This window comes from Hypomesus transpacificus, chromosome 24 (genome assembly GCF_021917145.1).
Source record: "Hypomesus transpacificus isolate Combined female chromosome 24, fHypTra1, whole genome shotgun sequence".
NCBI lineage: Eukaryota > Metazoa > Chordata > Actinopteri > Osmeriformes > Osmeridae > Hypomesus > Hypomesus transpacificus.
The window spans coordinates 801,757-825,082 of NC_061083.1; the positions used below are offsets into that span (position 1 = coordinate 801,757).

General features: G+C 43.2%; 1 protein-coding gene across 1 annotated transcript in view; it reads right to left on the reverse strand.

Annotated features, from left to right (window-relative positions):
- pde4d (phosphodiesterase 4D, cAMP-specific) overlaps positions 1 to 23,067 on the reverse strand; it is a 148,056-nt gene extending 124,989 nt beyond the window's left edge. Inside the window, exons 1-2 of the mRNA XM_047048651.1 lie at positions 23,029 to 23,067; positions 5,804 to 5,911 (exon numbers count right to left, since the gene is read on the reverse strand). Coding sequence (XP_046904607.1) covers positions 5,804 to 5,848 — 45 coding nt within the window. The 5' untranslated portion in view covers positions 5,849 to 5,911; positions 23,029 to 23,067. The remainder of the gene's footprint in view (positions 1 to 5,803; positions 5,912 to 23,028) is intronic.
- Between the last annotated feature and the right edge of the window lie 259 nt (positions 23,068 to 23,326).

Consider the following 23,326-nt stretch of genomic DNA (forward strand, 5'->3'; position numbering starts at 1 on the left):
AAATGCAGGCCTATTAGAGGTCACCAGAAGCAGTCATAGAAGATTGGTGATTCGGCCTTTGCTAATTATGCCCCAAAACTATGGAACAAATTACCCATAAATATTAAGGAAACAAACACGTTAGACATTTTTAGAAGACAGCTTAAAACCTACCTTTTTACCGAAGCATTTAAGTAATTTGATCTCAGAAGGGGTTTACTACTTTTATTAGTTATATTATTGTTGATATTTTAATTATTACTTCTATCACTTGTATTATTGTTTTTATTGTTTTTATTGATTTGATGTAAAGCACCTTGAGCTGCAATTCTTGTATGAAATGTGCTATATAAATAAAGTCTTACTTACTTACTTACACATATTCAGCATGAGTACATTTGCATCCTGTTAAAACATGGTACTTCATGGTAAGTTTGACCTACAGATGTCTACTGTGCTGCATGGACAAATGAAACATTGTCATGGTGGAACTGACCTTTTTGGGGTGGTTTGGCCCCTTAATCAACAATCATCAATCGATACAAAGGATTGGGTCCCATGAATTCAGGCATTGATTGGGGGACATATTGATCTTCTTCCAGACTTGTATCAGTTTATTAGATGGGAGTGCAGGCTCATTTACGGAACCTGTAATGATTTTATACTGTAGTAAACACTTTATGCGCTGAGGCAGACTGATCGTCACAGTGACTGACTACCAACATAGTTCAGTGTGTAAAGTACATTTACAGCAACAAAACCTGCCGGCTGTTCATAAAAACGTATGTCTCCAACATGATTTAATACCACAGGAAATGCTTACTTAATTTTGCCAGTCCTGGGTGTACAGAGTCATCACTATTGCGTTGTTGGTGCACTGTGATTATCTTAAAATTAACCAGTTTAAATCTGGTTTTACGACCCATGGCCAGAAGCAGGAGGCAGTTGGTTAATGGTTGTATGCTAATGTACACTCTATATTCATAGATATTTTCCACACAGTAGTACCATGGGAATAAAGACAATCATATATATTGAGTCACATTTGCCAAAACTCAATTTTAAGAAATGTGAATGAGCTTGTGTCTGTGGTTTCATTCCATTTCAATATGCCCATATCACAGTACCTCACAGAAGATACATACAGATCAAAATAATTCATTTTCACAAGAATCTCAAATATTTAAGTGTTGCAAATAATTAAAAGGTAATCCAACTCCGGATCATTGATTATTATAATATATCAGTATTTCACAGGTTACATTTTGATAGTAGGAATAGAAAAAGATCCATAAGGCCTCTTGCTGGGTCTTCATTGCAAATGGTAATGTTCGTAACTAACCTACAGGGTAATATAAAAATAGAAGACACAAAAAAAGAATATAAGGGACAAAACTTCAGATCTAGTGTGTACTGTATGTGCAGGTGTGGGAGATTAACTAACGGATTTTGGAGTTAAAATGTGGCGCATCTTCAGAAAGTCATTTGATGGATATGTATGACAAGCCTAGGCTAGGAAATGTTGGGAGTCTTGAAATGTTACCCAATTGAATGAAGAGCTAAGATAATGAGCTCTCCTCCTTTGAATCTTGATGATGTCTTCATGTTAGGAGAGCACTCAGAGCCTTTCGCTGAATACCTTTACCTGCTCTGCATGCAGCCCCTCTACCACTGAGGTGTACCTCGCCGCCAAACACCTTATGCAAGATTAACCACGGTCTAATCATGGTCAACAGCCTGTGAAATGACAGCCTTGAACGGAAAATGTTTCCAGAATGTCTGTTTGTGTTAGCCTGCATTCCTGTCTGCCTGCCAGTCTCACTTTGTTTGTCTACCGGCCTGTCTATCTGCATGTTTAGACAGACAGACAGAGAGACGGACAGACAGACAGACAGACAGACAGACAAGCATGCACATTTAGCTGCACAGAATATACAAACTGTGCGTAGATACAGGCAGCCAGAAAAACAACAACCTTGTACCCCGGTCACGCTGCATCAAGCCAGGAGGTGGGGACACTGCAGTTCCACCGTGCAGCAGGGCTTTTATGGAGCTTGTCGTTAATCTAATTACCTCTGTGAAATATGCAAGAGTTGCCTCGCCCCTCACTCATAAATAAATACCTAGCTAGATAAGCTGTTCCCCCCAAATAAACTATAAACACTGGTTATGCTCTACAGCCTTGTGAGTGATACAAACATGACAATTACCCCTCTTACCCTCCAGAGGCTCTGCACCACATGGGATTGAGATTGAGAAGCAGAGTGATGGAAAGGAGGATAAAGGAGATGTGTAGCTAGGCCCCATATCTGAACCTTTGAATAAGCCCATCGTCCTCCTCGTCTCCTCTGTTCGATCCTCCTCCTCTCCTCTCTTCCTATCATCTTCTCTCTTCTATTCTCCACCCTGTTCTCCTTTCTACTACTCTCCTCTGTTCTCTTCTACTCCTCTCCTCTTTTTGTCTCGTCACCTCCTTTTCTCTCCTCTCCACTGCTCTCCTCCTCTCTCCTCCTCTCCTCTCCTTTTCCATTCTCTCCTCTTGCCACTTCCAAAAGTCAGCCTTGCGTCTCCCTCCTGCTGAGGGTCTAATTGGAGATCAGGATGCACCCGGAGGGAGGCGGAGTCACAGCGGCGTTTGGCCCATCTCCTTTCTCACATTACTCTCCCCAGGCCCTCGTCGCATCTCCGTAACCATGGTGATGCTCCTTACCTGACTAATGACTATTCATCGGCGGATGGCTTGATTGGTCCGATAATCTGAGTGTGTTCTATACTCATTGGCCTGTACCCACACTTTCCTTCAGCCCCTTGGGGTGTCCCTTCTTATATTCTGTTTTTCTCTTTTTTTCCTATTTTGCTTATTTCTGTACTTCGCCTCTCGTCTCTCATTGTTTGTTTCCAAGCATAATCCCTATCTACTCTTCCAATATCTTTCTCCCCTTCTCTTCCTTGGTCTTTCTTGATTCATCTTAACTTTGTGTCGTCTCGCCATCTTATTCCTCCAACACCTCTCCCTCCCTCCCTCCGATGCCGCTTCTGCTCTCACCTCTTTCTGAACCGAATAAAACAATAGGTTCACAAGAATCTTTTGCACATGTAGCAAGAGGTGACAAATTGTCATGTTTATTCTTAAAGCCACTTCCACGCTGCAATCCGTTTCGATCCATTATTTAAAGGTGATTCATTTACAATTCATGAGGTTATCAGCATCACTAAACATAGAGCACCAGTCCCGTTAGGTATGGCAAGCTCTTACTTAGACAGCAGCTTGAACTGATGACTAATGGTATTCTTACAAAGAAAATCATAATCATGACTTTTCCAGAGGTGGAAATTGCTGTGACTTGTGCTTCAGACTAAAATAGAAACACATTTACATTTCTGTACCACTTTACAGTTGTGTGCAAAGTACCCCGAGGAGTCATATCACAACTTAAGGTGCAACATTCTAACTGACAGGATTCATCATGTATGTTGGGCTAGAGTGCATTCAGACAGGATTAGCCTAGTGGCTCTTGTACGAATGAAGAAATAAAGAAAAAGTCTGTCATGATTTTCCTGAGAAAACAGATCATTGTAGTGTTTTAGCTTCATAGATGGGTGATAACAGCAATTGTGACAAGCTAAGCATGCTCATCTGTGTGTGTGTGCATGTGCTAATATGTGTGCGTCTGTCTGTGCTTCATTTTGCTTATGTATGTGCTTGTGTTTGTACTGTGTTTGTTCACATGTGTGAGGTTCTGTCAATCCCCCACTCTTCCGTGCAGCTTACCTGATAATCAGGTATACCTAAGATCAAATATAGCTTCCTTGAATTTAAATCGATCCACTCCACCATCAGTATGCACTCAGCCTGTCCTGTTCTAGGCCACTGATCTGAATTAGCTCCTCCCCTCACTGCTCCCCTCTCCCCCTTTCTGTAACCTCCCCTCTGGCAATTGAACCCAAGGTCACAACAGCACTGCATTATCCATCCCTTCCCATGTACGCATTGCATCTTTCTCCAGATTTCCCCCATTGTCTAGTTCTAATGAGATAGCTACTGCTCAAATCCTCTTTGACCCCCTTGTCTCTGTGTCAGTTTCTCTTGTTGGATTGTAACACGTCAGTATAGTAAATCAAAGGCAGGCAGGCAGGCAAGCAGGCAGGCAGGCAGGCAGGCAGGCAGACGAAGGACAACTTGAGCAACACATGACAGCCAAACAAATCACTGTGTGTGTGTGTGTGTGTTTAGTGTTGTTCTGTCAGATCAGATGAAATTAACAATTGAAAAAGCTTCCTGCTACATTTCCTTTCCAGTGCATGTAAAACACCCAGTCCATGTTGTGCTCTTTATTTACCATGGCAGGAAATGGGTTTGGAAACCATGAACAAGGAACCGCAAAGGCTCAGGTGTACCTGCTAACTCTCCTGAGTCTAACGCTGTGGTCTAAAGTTTGCAAATGAAAAGAAGCTGGAATTTTGCTCACACAACAATTGTGTCGGTGAAGTCGGTGAGACAGACCCAACCATGTAAGGTGTAATAATTACATAATTGAGTGGCTGGTGCCTAGAACTAATCATGTCCGCAGAGTTGCAAACGGAAGTTGTGTGAAAATAAGTGAGGAACTATGCAAAGATTTAGACAACCTATAATCCCAAGGCTGAGCTTGAAGTTCATGTGGAGATTCAAAAAGGACGTGGTTTTCAGAGACACTCACCGTCTCTCACGGATTGATGCATCGAGAACCCCGTCCAAGGATCTTAACAATAACAGTGGTTGTCAGTGCATTTCAGTCTGGGGTCTCAACACTTGAGCAATGCAAAGCCAGGTTCATTGAACTACATAAGGGGCTATTTGGGTGGAGCAGCACTACTGTAATGGGCCCATCTTCCTCCCCCGGCATCTGTCTTCCCCACACCTCCAGACATAGGTGCCGCTGAGAATTTTGGGCCCTATGAAGAGATGCCTACTCCATGGCAGACTTTGCAGAATCTACACAAACGTACCTGAGGTGGCATAAAAATAACAAATGGCCAGAAGTCTTTGACAGCTGTGTTAGAAAAGAGCAGGATGGTCGAGCCCTTGAACTCTCCCCAACATAACCCTAACCCTTTAAAGAAGCAAGAAGGAGGTGAACTCAAGAAAATAGTTAGTCAAGCCAAGCATGTTGTGTCTGCGGCCTAATCCGGGCCGGGTTTTCTGTTTTACCCATGTGCGGCTCCAGGTTTCATGCCATACATTTACATTTAGTCATTTAGCAGACGCTCATATCCATACTCCATTCCTCCTGTGTAATTGACACACCTGCAACCCATCCCCTCATCAGCACCACAGTATTTCAACCCCGGTTTACCTGTCACTCATCGCCAGTTCAACGCTTCGTCCAGAAGGTAGTATCGGCTCCTAGTACATGGTACGATAGCTAGTCCATCCTAATACCTTGTTTTCTCTCTGCCTGCTACAGACCACATCCTCCGGTTCATCAGCCTGCCTGCCACACCTGCCTGCCCCACCGGATCTCCTTCGCTCTCAATTTCTCTTCACCTCAATTTCAATAAAACAGTCAACTCGACCTTCAGTGGAGTCGTGCATTTGGGTCCACAAATGCCAGTTGGTCCAACATAACAAAGCAGCTTAATGGCTTGTCATTACCATGTGTGCAGTGCTCAGAGAAGTGTTCTCTTTCAGGTTCAGGTGAAGATGACATCCACTACCATTGCGGAAACTAAAACAGATGCATGAGTGTGTGTGTGGGTGAGTGTGTGTGTGCATTTGCGCGTGTGTATGTTTGCATGTGTGGTGTATTTGTGTGTGTGTGTTTGCGTGTGTGATGCCACTCACGCTGTCCTTTTGGCTGTCGTCTTCGGCCAGGGAATTCTTTTGCATGGTGGGTGTGGCCAGAGCAGAACCGAGGCCGGACTAGGCCGGACGTCAGCAGGACACAGCGGCCTGCAAGGGAGAAACAGGACACATCAGGAAAAACACCTGACTACCTGCTTATAACTGTGTTTATAACTGTGTTTGTTATGTTGGAATAGTGTCTGTTCTTCAGGTTTAAATATTCTGATTACCAGCATTATCAAGAGCAGATCTGTAATTATTTTGACCAATTTTTCTGAACTTATTGTTGGGTAAAGTCTAAACTAAGTAAAAATGTCACCAAACCGAACCTGCAAATTTGAATCTCAATGTTGGTAATTATATTTTCCAGCCTCAAAGGCTTTTTTCTCTAAAAGTTTGTAAACTAGAGAAATTATGTTTGCAAACAGATTCACGTTCATGATATGATCACAAATTGCATGTATCCATGGAAACCCTCTGAACCTGTTCTAAACTAAAGTAAATGTGGGTGTGTCTGTGAGTTGTTCTACATGAAGCAGGGCAACAAAGCCTTACAAGCACCCTAGATCACCCAACTAGCACCCATTAGAGTGGTAAAGTTTACAGAATGATAAACCAGGGTTGTAAAACTTGCTCTCTGTTTTGACTAATAGCCCTGACCTGCTGCACACACGCACACACATGTTTAAATGCACGCACAAACACACGCAGGAAGACACATACTCTGAAATCTCTGTTCAGAGATTTGCTCCACTGCCTAAAGATGAGAATTGTATGATTGTGTACCATCATTCTAAGTGAACAGTAACCTAAAAGTTGACATCGTTTTCTGAAGGCACATAGTTTGATGGAGGTACACTGTAAAAAATAAAGAATAATAATTACCGCACTTTTTCTGCAAATTATACGTGTTTTTTTCAGTATTTCTGAATTACAGGAAATGCAGATAGAAAGACAATGGCAAACTGTACATTTTTTATTTTACATGAGAATTACAGCCAAATGTTGTTACTTAAAAAACACTCAAATGTATGTTTGTTTTTTTTTACAAATATTCATAACATTTTCACGAAGATTTTCTGTTAAAACACACAACTTCAAGTTATCAAAACTAGCTACGTTAACATTTATTTAGCTGATATTTACTTTCAACCCACGGAAAAATAACTTCCCAGCAATCCCAGCATGCACCAGTCAATATCAAAGCTTACAAAAGCCTGCAAAAACCTTTTTGGGGCTATCTCGTTGTTTATGATCATTGACCAATGCACTTTTAGTAAAGTTCTCTCTTGGAAGTCGCTTTTGATAAAAGCGTCTGCTAAATGAATAAACGTAAAGACACCAGAGTAGGACGAAGGAAATTTGCTAATATAGTTGTGTAGCGGCAGCATCATAACTACTGAGAATTTCCCGCGGTAATTTGAAAAGCTATAAAGTTAAAGGTTGTAGTGTAGTTGGATAAGCATTGTTTGGAGTGTTTTTACTGTGTTCGTTCTGTTTTAATATGTGTAATGTGATGGTCTGTAGTTTGGATAATAAGGTGTTCACCCCTAGCCTGGCTGCCAGCCCAACTTCTCCCCGCCCACAAAAGAATTTGGTCGGGAAGTTGGGTCTGGAGGGTCTCGTATTGGGGACAACTACAGAAAACCAGAATCGGGACGGACCAATGAAATTGCCAGGGCGGGCTTTATACGATGATGGACAGATGATCAACAGTAACGTAATCAACAACGTCACGAAAGAGCGCTTGGGTTGAATTCGTTTTCAACAAACAACATATTACGTTGCTCTGATTGGTTGTAGGTCTATCCAATTGAGCGAAGAGGCATTTGTTTTGCCAGTTCGGTTGAAACACGCCCCGTAGTCACAGCCCAACGGAGAGTTTTCAGACTCATATTCTGACTAGAATTATGAGTATGACAACGTCAGGCTAGTTCACCCCGAGTGTGAATGTTGTCCAGTTAGATCGGGATCTAACCTGCGCAGTGTGCATGGATAAAAAAATTCGGCGAGACTTTATGTTTCCCATTTCGTACAGCTAGTAGGCGCTATAGTTGAAATCTGATGCGCTGGGTAATATCAGTAGCATCTGGATACGGATTACAGCATCTGGATGGTGTGAGTTTTGCACATGAGCAGTTCAGAATGAACATGTTAAATCATGATATCCTATTTAGGCTTTCTTGATTGTTTGTATTTATTGAAAATGCCTTTTTTTGACAGAGAAGTATAATTAATAAATATCATATTTACCGGCAAAGTACAGCCTGTAATGTGATATTATAGGTATATCTCGTACATTTGGTACTTGAAAATTACAATTATTTTACGGTTAATGGATTTTAATGAAAAAAAATGTATACTGTAATTTATTGTAATGGCGTCCTAGCTGCCAGATTGTTCCAGTTTTTTTTTTTACAGTGTACATAGTTGTCTACTAGTATGTTTGGAATGTGCAGTAGTATGTTTCAGGCTGAAACCTGTACTGTAGCTGCGAGGTGGCTAATGGAGCTACACCAATTACATTGCTGTTCCTCTCCATCCATACCTCTGCTCAGCATATGCTATGCTGCCGCACACTGACAGGAGAAACTGACATTCCTAGGATTTACCCCTAGTGTGGTGTTCATATGTTTGCTATTCGCCCAGTGTTTGAGGATTTTTTTTACATTACAGTCATAAAACGTTTTGCAAATCAATGCCCACTTTTCACTTGGCAGGGGTAGAGTGTGGAAAAATATAGCATTTTTACAAGAGAGCCAAATAATGTCTCAAAATAATGTATCGTAATAACATAGTGCAGGTTCCTGCTAGCCATTGTGTTTCACAAGCGGCAAAGAGTAAAGAGTGTGACAAAAACAGGAGACTTGCAGGCAGGCAGAGAGACAGGCAGAGGGAGAAGAAGAGAATGAAGGCACACAGAAAACATTTTCTTTCATTTTTACCTGTTTTCACCTACGCACACACTTTCATTACCCAAGAAACAGCTCTCAAATCATAGAAATGTATGGGGCAACAATGCATTCATTCTTTTCAAGTTCTTCACAGAAAAACGAGCAAAGCCTATTAAAAAACAATTAATTGCATCTTTCTTCTTGTAGTAAACCTTGAAAATGGGTACAACCGAGCACCACACAAGGGGTAATTTCTCAAAACATTGATGGTTGTTTTCAGACAACCATTTCTGCTTCCTTTAGTACTGTGGCACTGAATACAAAATACAGACATTTCTGTTTGAAGATGGCCAGGTGAAAATGTAATTTGGCAAGTATTGAAAGAAGATTGTACAGTTGTCAAAGAATGCCAGGTATAGAAATACAAGATATTTCTACAAGCATCATCAAAAGGAATTTTTGGACCACATGAAAATATGTTCTGCTGGGCCAAACATGTATGTTGATCCAAAGAAGCCATGTAAGCCCCGTCCAACCAGACTTTTAGAATCTCACCAGGTCGCTTGACGCCTCACATGATATGACACATGACACTCTTCTTTCTCTTTTCCTCTCTGTCAACCCCTCTCCTTCCCTCTATCCAGCACACCCCTGTCTCTCCCTTCCTCCCTCCCTTTCCCCCATTCCATCTCCCTATCTCTCCCTCTGGTCCACTAGCCCTTATTAACTGTGGAGTCTCTCCTTTGAAGAGACCTGACCCACCAAACCCGACAGGCATTAGCCACCTCTGCAGTCCTCTGGTGTCCACCACCTCCACTAAATACATCTGGAGCGACAGCACAGCCAGGTAATTACCACTGAACCCTCTTTCTGGACGCCGCTCATCGATTAGAACCAGAGGCGACGAGAGAGAGAGAGATGTCTCCTAGTTGTGTCATTCTCACCTATACACGCTGCACATGAGTCAGCCTTCACCTGCACACCAGCAATCATCATACTTACAAACACACACCACAGACACCCACACACACACACTGGCGTTTTCTGCCTCCCTCCATTGTCTGCTCTCCCACACACATCCAGCCCTTGCTAGTCCGGCCTGTCTCACGAGGGAGGTGGATGAGTCTGGATGAGTCGAGGGATCACCTCCCCCTGGGCCTGCAGGCTCGGAGCAGGAACACTAGAGGAGGAAATGAGACGATTTGACAGTGGTTGATTTGATTGTGGGTCGATGAGTAAATGTTGTTGCCTGTTATTTCCTTTGTTTGTGGCATTCTAAACTCACTGATTTGGTATTGATGGTATTGATTTTTCTTTCGTCCATCTTTGATGCACAGATGTGTAGTACTGTAACCTGAGTATGACAGACTAAGCTGCCGTAGAAGACACAGAGAGTTACCAAGTGTTTGTTTATCCCACCGGAATGATTACACGTTGATTTGGTGTCTTTTTTGACAGCCCTTTTCAATAGCTCGGCAGCGTAATCAAGGATGCAGCATTTTTACAATTCAACCTTTTTCACTTTTCGTTGACCTTGAAAGTAGTGCCGGAGACTTTTCAGTCGTCTAGAGGACCAGACTCGGATGAATTAAACATGAGGAATTCTTTGCCGCAAACAGCTGTGTGACACAGCACCTTTTAAATGCTAATTCCTTTAAAAGAAAGAGAATGATAATGATTTGTTTCACTGTCACTCTCTTTCTCACTCCTTCTCTCTCTCTTTCCCTCTCTCACCCTCTCTCTCTGAGTTGTTACGGAAGGCAAAGAGAATAAAAGTATTTTACACATGCAAATTATCAATTAAAGTCTCAACAAGTGACTGATCAGGTGTTCTACTGTAGATTTAAAGCAATGCCATAGTACTGGAAGCCTGCAGAATGTTACTGTAAAATGTCTGCATGTTTTCTCCGGAAACACACATACATGTGCACACACACATGTTTCATGCACTTCATGCATGGGTTGACAGGCAAACAAGCTCATGGCACCAGTAAGTGCTTTAACAGGTAGGCTTCTGTGTAAACCAGCGTATAGCACTGCAATACACATATACGGTGCTATCATGTCCTGTAGACCTGCCATATGACTGGATCACCTTTGTGAATTCAATAGCTTATCATGACAGCCTGCCATCAACTGTAGGTTGCCACTCTGTCAGGCAGAGACTGTCTCTACTGGAGTGGAAGAACATTAACAATGGAACAGAAACCCAGGTGGTCTGTGTGTGTGTGTGTGCATGGGCGCGTGCATGCGTGTGTTTGTGCCTGTGTGCATGAGTGTGAGTACAGGCACACGTGTGTGTGTCTTTGTGTGTGCGTGTGTTTTGGGAATGTGAATAAGCGGTCTCGTCAACAGGGGGTTGATTTGTCAGGTCTAGTGTTAGCTGTTTTGAGTGACTCATCAGTTTTGTCCTACTGTGTCTGAAACAGAGCGAGAGGGAGAGAGAGCGGGGCGCATATGGTTCAGGCCCTCTGAGTTTTCTGGAGGATAGACAGAGCAGGATATCTAATCTTACTTCTCCCGTTTCTCTGGCTGTTCTTTGATACATCCTCCGTTACGTTTTCCATTAACTTCCTGTCATCTTTCGGAGAGGAATGAGAGCACGCCGCAACCACATTAGCTGTGTGGACATGAAGGAGCGGAGATGTGTGTTCCCTAGCAAGAGAAATGTCAGGGTGTGACACGCCTCATGCCAGAAGAACCTAAGGATGATAACTCGCACATTTCATTTCCCGTTTGATAAACTCAATCTTCTGCTCTTGCTTTATTGAATCACGGCTCAACATCACAGTCATAGAATCGTCCCTGATAAGACAGCCTTCTTCTCACCGTTCTGCTATAGAAACGAACTGGCAAAATGCTAAATACTTGTGCTGAACCATGCTGTAGCCTACTTTTTGGGGAAATTAAGGATTCTGAAAGAAAAGTGTCATTTGATCAATTGATGTAATCTCAAGTAAGACAGAGTTATGTGACAGCGATTCAGTGGAAGGATTAATGACAGGCCCCAAGCTAACTGGTGTTGTTAGAATGTGTAGTACTCAGAGAATACTGTTTCCCTCTGAACGTTAAAATCTTTAAACCATTGATTATGTCAATTCAGCCAGTTTGATCATTGATTACACTGCAAAGACCCCTGGTATTCTGACCAGCCATATTGTTAAGGATTTGAAAGACAAAGGATGAATAAATAAAAGGAAAGAAATGAGCTGACTGCATCTTTTTCCAGCTCCCCCACTCACTCACTCTTTTACTCTCACGCTGTGGCTGGCTGTCACATCCCCACAGTGCCTCCTGGTGGTAGGAGCAGTACCAATTACGTTTACATTTAGTAGATGCTCTTCTCCAGAGCGACTTACAGGTACAGTACAGGGACATTGGTAAGTACTTAGTAAATACAGGGATATTCCCCCACAGACAAGTAGGGTGAAGTGCCTTGCCCAAGGACACACCCAATCCTCTATATTACCAATGATTTACTGTGTAATACAAACCCGCTCAAAAGTTGAGGGTTTATCGTGTGGTAAATGCTCAACACAGAAAGCAGATATTGTTTCCCCAAATACTTAATTTAACACAGAAACACTTATATATATGTATCTCAAGTGAATGTATCTCTTCTTGAGACAAAGGTAATGGTTTTGTATTGGTTTACATCAGGCTGGCATTGTTCTTTTCTCTTACCACCCACACATCACGCACGTAAATCAGGGTCCGTATTCACAAAACCTTTGATCTTACTAAATAGCAGTAAAAGTTCTTATCGAGGAGTTTCCTCCAAAAACATTTTCACAAAGCTGCTGAGACCAACTTTTACTAAAGAATGGGGAGAAATCTTAAGCTAAGACAAAGGGTGGGGTTAACCTTGTTGCTATGGATGATGTCAACAAGCTAACGCATGTACAACCACACACATGCACATAAATACAGTACATTCACATGAACACAAACAAACACATGCACACCAGAGACAGCCGTACTCAGACCAATGTCTGAGTAGGGCTGATGGCTAGCTATTACAGTAACTTTGACTTTAGAACTGGTCTTCTAGCTATTCTCATACCTTTGAGCATTGTCAAATACTTTGGGTATTTTAGTGCATATGACTTCTGCCATGACTTGGCTTAAAATTGTATGCTCTTTAAAGCATCTTGAAACAATTTCACAGCAAAACAATGATAAGCAAGGAAATATACAAAATATATTAATGTGATTGCTTCAATGGATATTATCCTTTAATTTCCGATTTTTTTCTCAGCAGGTATCTGCCAACTAACTTGGTTTTATTTTTGCATTTCATGCAAGGAAATTAAAGACATCAAATCTGAGAGCATCTTTAATTGGATTTTGCCCAGCTCTATGCTCCTAAAAGCCCATTACATTAAACTGGCTCACAGACTCACAATGCTAAAATTCTTTCATAAAAATACTAAATCTATCCAGCCTAATTATAACCTTCTATTTACACTCCCTCTTGATCAGACTGGCAATGCACAGGCAGCAGGCAGGCAGGCAGGGAGGGAGGCAGGGAGGGAGGCAGGGAGGGAGGGAGGGAGGGAGGGAGGGAGGGAGGGAGGGAGGGAGGGAGGGAGGGAGGGAAGGAGGGAGGGAGGGAGGGAGGGAGGAAGGAAGGAAGGAAGGAAGGAAGGAAGGAAGGAAGGAAGGAAGGGAAGGACGGAAGATTCATACAGACACATACATCAAACCACAGTAGAGGCTAATCTATATATGCTATTTGATTTTGCTCCTGTCAGCCCCTTAGGCTCAGCCTGAATAATGTGACACACCTGGGCATCCATCTCCATCAAACGAGAAGAATGAATCAATCTGAACCACAGCGCAGAGAGGGACTTTGAGTGCCGTACTATTGGACAAGGACTGATGTCTGCAGCTAGGGGAAACACAATGTATTTCACTCAGGCTATTCTTTTCTCAGACTGCAGTAAATACAATAATAAATCAGGTCCATCAGGTTACCTTTGAGGAGAAGTGTCAGTCCACGTCCAGTAGGGGAGCATTGACACCAGAGTGATGAGAACTGACCTGAGCTGCACACTGTTTCAGTCAAGGGACCTCCATTTCATCTCTGAATCCAGTTTAAATCAAGCCGAAAGGCTGTAGTTAAAAAGATTTAGCAAGATTTGCTCATACTGACAAAAAATGCCAATAGACTACATGCAACACGGTGAAGACAAAAATGTCCTGGGGAATTAAAATAGACTATCAGCAGACATGATAAAATGGCCGAAGACATGTCATAATCTCTATGGTATGTAAATATGTATATAAATAAATAAATGAATAAATGTAAATATAACCTGGACCAATATACAGTATCAACTGCAGCATTCCAGGTGTATTTGACCAAAGCAAAATTAAGATGTACTACCATACATAGCCAGTAGATGAGGTAAAAGAGCCACCTTAGTTAAAGGGTTTGGACAAGTCAATTTCACAAGCACATTGAAAGTGTTAGCCAAAGCTCTGTAAAATTGTCCTTGGCAGCACAAGGAACCAAAATAACTAACAATTATCACAAAGGTACACACAGAGACACGTACAGGACAACAGTGCTACACTTACACTGTGTCATAGGCTAGGTAGAATAAGTCTTTAGATAATATGTACGTAAAAACATCAGTAGTAGTAGAGGATCTAACATTACATTTAGTCATTTAGTCGTTTAGTCATTTAGCAGACGCTCTTATCCAGAGCGACTTACAGTAAGAACAGGGACATTCCCCTGTACATGGAGTGGAAGACTATTCCAGAGCCTTCAGGCTGCAACTGAGAAGGCAAGATCCCCCATAGATTTCAAACAGGATTAGGGAACAGATAGCAGACTATTTGAACACTCAAAAGGCCTACAGGTCTTCTACCAAAAAGCAAGGTTGGGCGCCAAGCCATACAATCCCTTGTAAACAAACAAACACAATCATTGTATTGAACTACATAGGACATTGCAAGACAAATTCCTGTTTCTCTTCTGGCTTCACAGTCAAGCCAAGCAGCAGCGTTTTTGCTCTGTCAAAGGGAAGACTGAAAGTTCCATGACTTACCATAGTCTAGCCTTCATGAAGCAAAGGCATGCAGTCTCCAGATTCTTTAATGACATGATTGATTTAAGTTTTCCTGAGGGCCACTACCTTTGATACAATGACTTTGTTCATCAAATTTAGTTGAGTTCAAGATGACACCAAGATGTATTCAGAATCAGAACCAGAATGGGGTTTTATTCGCCATGAAAGTTTGCACAGACAAGGAATTTACTTTGGCAGGAAGGAGCTTACCGAGGCAGCCATTTTCGGCGCCATGCAGCCATTTTTGGCGCCATCGTCTTGACTGTGTGTGCAAGTTATGGGAGATTGATGCAAGGTGCTTGGTTACACTGGTAGTGGGAAGTGGGAACCAAAAACTAAGATTTGGAACTGAGGTTCATTAAGTTGGAAAGCGTTAGCAGGCAACCAACTTTGGATGTCCTTGAGACCCACCAACAGACAGAGTTGAAGGCTGAATGATCACACGGTTTTAGTGGGAGATCTGCATAACAGCTGAGAATCATCTGCATGACATTGGTATGAGATGGTGTGTTTTTGACAAACAGAACTCAAAGGGAGGGCTCAGAATGACAGGCGCAGAGGAAGAAGAAAATTGTTTGATGGAAAAAGTTTTCCCATTAAGGTAGGAAATGCTGGTACTACATTTACCATGATTTACTGAGCCTGTTCTTTGTCAGTTGCAGCTATCTCAACTCTTGACCTCTTGAAATCGTTTTTAAATAGAGCACATACAGATTCTCCTCACATCAAACAGAAAAAACTACTTAAAATACTGGTCAGTGCAGTCTATTTTGTTTTATCGTCACACTAAATGACCCTTCCCCATTAGAGTGCATATAGTCTTGTTCATAATGTTAGACCTAGAAGAGCCTTCCTGGTTCAGTGCTGGGGAGTAGGGACACACACATTTGCATGCACACACGCACACACTCACAACTAAACACACACATGTACATGTGATGATTGTGACCCACTACATTATCACAACTTTATGTCTCCACACTTGTAGCAGGGACCTACATCTTCATGAGGGCATTGGCTAGATGTCAGTTTTGGACAGTTTTGTGGTCATTATACTCCTTCTGATGATCGTTTGAGCGTTTTTTGCACAAGAGACAGGGCCATTGAAAACATTGTTATGCGTTGTTTTGAGTCCGACAAACAAGGACGAGTGATTTAATAGAATAAACTGTTGATTAGGGTTATAGTGTATGACGAATCATAACAACAGACATTGTGTGATTTCCAAATGCTTTTATGCTTCCAGAAATCATACTAAGACCACCTCCTCAACCTATCTTCACACACACACACACAAACACACTCTCACACACACACACAAACACACACACACACCTATGCACACACACTAAAACACACAGATACACAAACACACACGCACACACAGACACACACACGCACACCTCCTGACAGCCTGCCCTGAGGCTTTAGGGTGATTTCATACAGGATAGGTGATGACAGTGTTTTCCTCGACGTGAATAGTCCTCTCCTATCAGTGTCTCTACTTTGGCAGCTCTCCTGGCAGCAAATCAACACTATACTACAGATAATACTCCTGCTGAATTCTGACCACAAAGGTGTGAGAACACAATATATTGTACCAGTATCTAATTTCTACTGGCATGAATACCAATGTACACAGGCATTTCTGGGCACAGGCAACCTAGGAATCCCCCCCCCCCCAATAACCCACTTCCCCTGAAATATTTTGGGGCAATCTATATGTGTTTTTGAAGCTTGTAAAAAATAAATAGCTTCTTCTCTATTACATATTATTTTATGTGTCTGAAAGTCCAATTTAAAAGATGTTAATTTTACCATTAACACTTTTTAAGAGGAGAGCAGCGGGGGGGGGGGGGGGGGGGTATCTTGCCTACGAAGCCAGAACATCCAGAAATGCCACTGCTAGTATGCAAGCATAATCAATCAGCCTGCTGAAATTATGACATTGATTTAGCTCATAAGGCAGTAAATGTGTGTCTGATCGACCTCATGGATTGTTGTTCTGCTGGCATCAAAGTAGGACGATTGCTTTGAACAGTCCCATGTCACCTTCAGGCATTCCTCTGGTAGAGTGACAGATTTTGAAATGGCAGCCGACATTAATCGACTGACGACCAGTCCTTTTTCCAATAAGGGTAAGCGTACGGGAATGAAAGCAAACACACATATGTGCGTATGCCTTGCAAAACACACACACACACAAGCGCACACACACGCCGGGTCTGCTATTGGAGTAACAAGCCACTAACTAAGACCGTGACAAAGCAATCAAGCGAGTGAAGAACCCTGGGAGCCTAAACACGAACCCTGCTCTGAGGTGATCTCCCACTTTCTCTCAGGTTGCGTAACAGTGCTCTGCCAAAGTTTGGCTTGACCTCAGCTTAACCAAGCAAATCCCAAAGGAAAGCATCTTTCCCGTAGAACACTGCATAGTCTTCAAAGTGTGAGACAGCCCATACTATATATATACTTGAATACACAATGCACTCCAGGCTGATTTGTGATTTTCAGTTCATCAAGTGATTCTCTGGTTGGTCAGTGATTGTCCAGTTCCTTAGCATCTATCAGAGTCTCCCTGAGTGGGATAGGGAAGCGACTGTGGAGAAGGAGTAGTTCATACATGCATTATATACAGTATGTGAATGTTCCAGAACATGATGTCCAATCAGAACATCAAGTTGAGCTTGTGAGGACTGAGGAGAGACACAAGAAGAAAGCCCTTCCATTTTAGACATGAGTCACATGACTCAATGCTACAGCTAATAAGGTTAGGATGACCTAAAACATCTCAAATCTAGACATTCTAGATTTTAAATTCAGAGAGCGAGGTTGCGCAAGTATGGGTTGCAATTGTATTATTTGTCATGCTCTGAGGGTTCCACATCATACAAAAATAGCCCCCAATAAGAACAGTGTACCTTATATAACCCATCATCATTAGTTGGGGAGTGCCCAGATTGTAGGGACGTTTCTGATCACATTACTAACACACACGCTTGTGTGCACATACATACGCACAGGCACAAATTTACAGACACAGCCACACACACACACACACTGGCCCACGGACTATACACTCTGGCACACACACACACACACACAGGCGTACACACACAAACACACTCATCTCTATCGAGATCATCATCCATCGATGAACCCTCCACATTGGCCCTATCTCCAGCATTTGCTTCAATGACAATGTTGTCCTGCTCTTCAGACCCATTACCCGTGATTGCCATCAAAACGTTATGAGAAAATGAATAAATGTAGTTCAGCCGCAGGCTGCTCCGTGCACTGCCCTATATGGTCATTTGGAATTAGGCTACAGTTGGAGCCTTCAGTGTATTTCCCTACTAACACACCACTGGACAGAGATAGAGACTGTGGGAGGTTGAGAGACAAGATGGAGTTGAAAAGAGAGATGGTTAGACAAATAACGAGAGAGAGGTAAGCGAGAGAAAGATAACAATAAGAAAAGAGTTTGAGAGACAAAGACAGAAAAGGAGCCAGGGTTAAAGTGAGGGGGTGACCTCTGGAGAGAGAGTCCAGAAACCAAAACCTCCAGTATGGCCAGGGCTTTGGGTCACAGCTTCACATTGCTGTAAGAGAAATAACAATTTGGTCATTTTTCGAGTAAGACTCATTCTTATAACGCTTGTGCCTCCTGTCTGCTGTGTCAGTGGTGTCTCTCTCAACATCCCTTTAAAAGTAATTTGCTTGGGCGTGCTACAGCTTTACAACAACAAAAAATGTGAAAAGAGAATGGCAAATCAGTATATAACTCAACTCAGCCAATCTTCATTCTCACAAGAAAAGAAAGTAGAAAAAAAAGAAATACTTCACAGACTTGACAAAGCCCTTAGCGCTTTTCCACAGCTCAGATAGCTGAATGGAATATGCTGAAACCCAGGGTAAACACAGAACATGCCAGCAATTGTTTATGGAAAGTTTTGTCCGTTGTGAAACAAAAACACAAGTGTCTTGGGTGTTTGTCAAACTCTCATCCCATCTCTTTCCTATGTAGTTTCATTCCCATCTCCCCTGCCCCTCTCTCCACCACCCTCCCCATCATCTGCCCAGTGACGAAGAGGATCAAAACAGAAGCAGAACACCCTGAAACGAAAGGTCAAACCGAAGCTTGTTCCCAGTCTTCGGCCCCTGTACGGAAGCAGGGTCATCGACTGACAGCCTGTTCAGCCTCGGACACAAAGACAGGACGTTCACTGTGACAGGAAGCTGCGCCAGCTTCCTTAACGGCTGTCCCTCGGAGGTCTTTTCTCCCCGCTTGACATCACAGCGTCCCTCTTCTAACGTCATCATCACAGATGCTGACCGGGAAGAACATAGTCTTCTGTTTACCTCTGCTTAACACGTGTGTTCGTTTACCACTCTTAATGCACTGCAGTCCTGGACAGTATTTAAGCTATCGACGTTTGTGAGCAGTTGTCCTTGATTCTGCCCAGCTGTATGAAAGTTCAAGTGGGATGAAATAGATTATCTCCAGTACACAGAGATACAAAGAGAGAAAGGATGTTCATTGTGTCCTGGACCTCATACCCCACGGTGCTGTGCTCTGCTTTGTTGTGCTGTGCAGTGCTTTGTTCTGCTGTACTGTGCTGGGCTAGCCAGTGCCTTGCTGTGCTGTGCTAGGCTGTGCTGTGCTAGCCTGTGCCATGCTGTATTGGGCTAGCCTGTGCCATTCCGTGTTGTGCCGTGTTAGGCCGCGCTGGGCTATCCTGTGGGGCGTGCTTGGCTGGGCTAGCCTGTGCTATGCTGGGCTGTGCTGGACTGGGCTCTGCTGTGCCAGACTGTGCTGTACTGTTATAGGCCGAGCTGAACGGCATCTGTAGATTGAATTACGAGTCACATAAGCAGAGGAAAGGGTCTTCCACATCCTTTTAAGGACAAGAGGAAGCGATAGGTCCACATCAAAGGGGTCAGAAGAAACAGCTGTCTGCTTCTCCCTGGACAGCCTGAGAAAGCTCCTTCAACCTCACAAAAGTACAAAGTCAACCAGCACCTACGAAAATAACGCCAACACACTGCTTACAGTGCCCAGAGGACCTAAAATGACAGCAATATTGACATGCAGGAAAATGTAATAACTACGTAGTCTAAATACTGTATATGTAACCCCTGTGGAGCAAAATGCAGCAATAATGAAATGCATGAAAATGTAATAACTACGTAGTCTGGATACTGTATGTGTAACCCCTGTGGAGCAAAAGACCAGCAGCATAGGCTTGTCTGTTTTCATAGTGGTCTGTATAGCCTCATAAACGGTACTGGATCAAGCTGGATTAGGAGAGTCATAAAGTGACCTCTACAAGAAGTTTCCACACAGTGGAAGTCAACTGAAAATACAAGCATTTTCTTCCAAATGTTACGGGAATAGGAACCACAATCAAAAGAAATCGTAAAAGTATTCCATTCTGTCTGTGGGTGCTTATGTGGGCTATAATTTTGTGTAGGTGTGTGTGCATGTGTGTGGATGTGTGTGTGTGTGCATGCGTGAATATGTTCCTTTGTCCACTTGCCGAGAAGGCTTTCTCTCAGTCTGGCTGACCACGAAATAAAAAACAAATCCTTATCTTCATCAGTCATATAAGTAAACTTTGAGTAGCAAGATATGAAACAAAATGGTTCCTCCCACACCACTGTTTGGGTTTCCATTACTGTGCTGTATACTGAAATGACCATGTGAGGTTAGCTTGTGAGGTCACCCAGAGCTGGCTGTATCCACAGTTCTCTGACTACTCCTTGACCTGTCCGTGACTGGTCGTAGACTTCACACCCTGCTATGAAACCGACATGATAACCCAATCCTTCACAGACCTCCAAACACACTTGCTGAGTCATTAATGAAAGGTCCTTGACTAACAAGTGCATCCACGCATGCATGTGACAAAACACCCCCACACACACCCCCACACCCTCCCCCCCACCCACACACACACACACAGTCACACACACAAAACATTACAAACATGCACCAGGTGTCTGCAGCACACCAGCACCTCTGTAGAGGACTAATGGTAAACAGCAGCATTGCAGATGCTTTGACCCTCCAGGTACAGCACACACACACACACATACTGTACATACTGTACTTCCTCTCACAAGCTCACTCAAAAACCTCACCACGAGATATCCATCTACTCTCATTCACATGCCGAACGAGTTATATTTCAGGAGCCCCGATTCAGCACAGAGTCAACTCCACATTGAAGAAGTATATGGCCAAGTTTGCAAAGATTCATATTTCACACCGGCCTCACCGTTCACTGTAACCATGGGCCATTGCCATGCATGAAGGGGCTGGCTCTAAAGCGTCCGTCAAGTCAACACATACATACACATTCATCATGTATTCATAAGTACTTGCTGATGCAAGAAGGTTGTCTTTTATCTTTTATGTATTATGGATGCGCGCATCACATGATGTGATAAGTAACGCAGCTGAATGGAGAGAAATAGAGAGAGATGGAGCTGCGAGGGGTGGTTGATAAAGAGCGTCGGTGAGCGTGTGAAGACAGGAGCAAGAGATACAGAGAGAGATAGCCTTTTCTCCAGTAGAACAGCAGGAACCAGAGAAAACTGGAGAATCTGGTAGATCCGATCGTCTATCGAACCTGAGAGATACTTTCCTCTCTTCTTTCCTTTCCCTTCTCCTCTACTCTTCTATCCTCTCCTCTCTTCTCCGTTGCTCAGGTCAAACAATGGGTCCTGTGATCGTTCACCTGCCTGTGACATCATGCAGGGCTCGGAATACAGGATTGCTGGCGGCCATTTGCATGGCAGAGGTCAACCTCCCACAAGACTGCCAGTGTTCTCCACAACAATGCAGCTTTGAGACAGCAGCTGCCTCCTGAGTTACAGGTGGATATTAAGAATGAAAATACAGTACCGCTTAGTTTATCAGAACCATGTTAACACAGTCCTGAAGGACAAACCAGCCTTTGGATGTGCATGTGTCATTACAGCCATACAATGGATGTTTACCGTAAAGTAGGTTTTCCTGTGGAAATGGTTATCGCTTCCTGGTTCATTATGGGATGTTTATCAGTTATCAGCTTTCCATATTTACAAGCTTCTCTGACCAACAATGAAAGCAGCCAATCCTGGCAGTCATTGATTACATAAGCCTAATTATTCAATCAGCATGACTATGGAGATTCAGATAGGGGGAGATGGGGGATTGTGGGATGGAGGGATGGAATGATGCCATGAAAGAGGAGCAGGGCTTCGAAAGGGAGAGGTCCTGGACATGACTTTGCTACATATGGCTTAGTTTAACAAGGGAAACTCTGACACACTCTCTCTAGCTGTCACACGCACACACCCACCAACCCCCCCAAAATCCCCCTTAAGTCTCTGACCCTTACATAAAAAAGGAACACATCCCAACAAATACACAGCCCCAAATCCTGGTCGACTTCATTGATCTCATCCTCACAATTCCACGAGGATTTGTTCCAAACACCTGTTCGGTGTTTTAATGAATCCAAGCTTGCCAAAAAAAAGCAAATCCATTCATCTCCATCTTCCATGCTGTCAAAACAGGGGCTTGTCACTTGTCGTACCCCTGAATGAAAGTGTGACTGCAGCACAATTTGGAGCAGGCCTATTTATAGCACTCCACCCTCCAGCTTGAAAGTCACACCGATGGAGATTTTGGGGAGGCAGACCTTGAGCTGCTCTGTCAATGCAGTGACAAGTTTGCTGATGAGGTTGGTCACTGTGAAGTCGCACTGCACCGCTTCCCGATCCCACACACTCCTCACACACACACACACACACACTCGAGCATACATGAATATGCGTGTGCGTAATGTGACCAAATATGTTAAAAACACATATGTTCACGCATTTACGGTGCACTCACGCACAAACACACTTGTGGATGAGCAGGAATGCATACACTCACCTATCCATACATACATACTTATTGTGTGGACATCAAAGCCATAGACAACCTGTGAAACATATTGCAAAGATGCACACACAAACTGTCCCATCATTCTAGACTATTCACGAGCCCACGCACCTTCACCTTGGGTCTGTATGTGTACATTCATCTCTGACTGCACACAGACAATTTCATAGATGCTGCATCAATACTGATGCAAAGTGCACGTGTCTCTTCAGCTCTCACTTTGTGGGCAATGTGCAACTGTACACAGACATCCTCTTGCTATGTAAAGCAAAGACATGATAGGGAAGGACAATATGCAAAGCAGTAACTTACTTTTCCCCTTTGATGAGGATGAGAGAGAGAGAGAGAGAGAGAGAGAGAGAGAGAGAGAGAGAGAGGGAGGGAAAGAGATCGAGAAATAGAGGAAGAGAGAGAAAGGGCGAGAGAGAGTGGTCGTCAGTCTCCCCGCAGCTGGACTGCAGCCCTGTGGTTTGTCCTCCGTCTGAAATTCCCAATCAACGAAACCAAAACAAACAGAAAAGTACAGGCAGCGTGAGTCAGTCTCTGTCCCTAGCAGTCCCACACTGCTGGTGCTCTCTGGAGCAGGGTGGAACTCCACTCGCAGTTCCCA